The sequence below is a fragment of a genome (genome assembly GCF_019968985.1).
Source record: "MAG: Porospora cf. gigantea B chromosome Unknown PgB_NODE_7044_length_1564_cov_3637.5, whole genome shotgun sequence".
NCBI lineage: Eukaryota > Apicomplexa > Conoidasida > Eugregarinorida > Porosporidae > Porospora > Porospora cf. gigantea B.
This window is the reverse complement of record NW_027179217.1, coordinates 1-1,564: the sequence shown is the minus strand read 5'-3', so window position 1 is coordinate 1,564 and position 1,564 is coordinate 1. Positions and strand designations below refer to the sequence as shown.

Genomic DNA, 1,564 nt, shown 5'->3' with positions numbered 1-1,564 from the left:
GTTGTGGCTGCCGGTGCGTGTGGTGGCCCCGGCCCCCACAGCGCCTTCTTCAGGGAAGCCTGAGGCAGCCAGGATCAGAGATCGCGAAGAGGCAATTCTGGAAATTGCCTCTTCCATTGTTCTCAGAAATTTAACAGTGGTTAGTTACAATGTACAGAAAATTCGTCTCTGCTCCATCCACTGTAATGGTGCAAACGTATCGTGGGCACATACTAATCTCCAACTACACAGTAGGATCACAGTTTATTCGCTGCTCCCTATCTTGGTTCTCATCATAGGAAAGATCACGTTAGACCCTCTCCCAGTGGTGTTTACAGTTCTGAGCACATCGCGATGCACAGCGGAAGTCACAGATGGTACGTCTACTTTCAAGGTGCCCTACTCGCAACTTCGGGTGTTGCCGGCAGTGCTCCAGCCTTCGGTTTCGCCTGCTTCGCTGGAGTGAGACGTTTCCGTTTCACAGCCTCTCGGACCTCCCGGTACTTCTGCATCAAGTCGATTCCGATCGTCCTCATCTCCTCTAGCATCACTCCGAAGAAAAAGTTCGTGCGGGCTCAGCCCCAACGGATATTTCGCTGACTTATTCTGGAACTCCACGGCCCGTCGCAGCGCTGCCGCGAAGGGAAGCGTCGGGAACGCTGCGCAAATTTCCTCGCGGTGCCTTTTATGATGCCTACTGATACCTCAGCTAACCCATGATGCCTCTTCGAACGCCCCGAGCCATCAACATAGCCCCGAAACGCTCTCCGAACCCCGGACCAATTTCCACAGCTGAGGAAGCTTTCGTTTTAAGAGTGTTGAGCTCCGTCTTTACCTGTTCAAGACTGGCCCCTATTTTGGAGATTCGATTTTCACTCGCTGTGTGGCTTGTCTCAAGTTTGTCGATTCTTTCTTCGGTGCATTCGAGTCTCCGTCCCCAAAGTGCCTCCCATCGCGGTATCACGTTCTTGATCACATCTGACCGAGTTTCTCTGCGTCGGTTTCGTCCCAGTCTCCTAGCATCACACCGTGAATGTGATGTTCCGTTAGAGTCCGCTTAGGAGGGGTGGAGCATCTATCTGAGCCCTCCATTGGGGTGTTGCTGTCGCAGTCTCCGTCGATATTTTCGACTGCCGTTTCTGCCGCGGTTGGTTCCTCCTCCGAATGTTCTGTGGAGCTGGATTCCAGTAGTTGTGATATGGTTGGGATGTCAATACGCCTGAGGACGACTGTAGACGCAAGAGCTCTTATGCGCTTCTGATGGCGCGATCTAGCTTTGTCAAGTGGAGTGGTTTTGGGTGCTGTGCTTTCTTTCTTCGTGGCTGCCCTGGATGGCCATATGGGGGGTTCCTCTCTACTGTGTGCTTTTGGCGATGTTTTCTTGGCGGGCACTGGGATGTGGCAAGTCCCATAGGACATCGAAAATTCATTTTCTGGTGCGGGAGGGGCCCCTCCAGAAACCTTTTTATTGGGAACGGCAGTTCAAATGAGCTTTTGCTGTAGGCCGTTTCAGAAGCTGAAAATCGTACCAGCCGATGCAGTGAACGGTCAGGAGGTCACAGAAAGTTTTTGGGCTGTCGGGACA

General features: G+C 52.6%; 1 protein-coding gene across 1 annotated transcript; it reads right to left on the bottom strand.

Moving 5' to 3' along the window:
• Positions 1 to 951: 951 nt before the first annotated feature.
• KVP17_001410 (uncharacterized protein) lies at positions 952 to 1,398 on the bottom strand (the record flags this gene model as incomplete). The annotated part of the gene is made up of 1 exon (XM_068516788.1): positions 952 to 1,398. One exon carries the CDS (start codon positions 1,396 to 1,398, stop codon positions 952 to 954), a length of 447 nt encoding a protein of 148 aa, XP_068372249.1.
• Between the last annotated feature and the right edge of the window lie 166 nt (positions 1,399 to 1,564).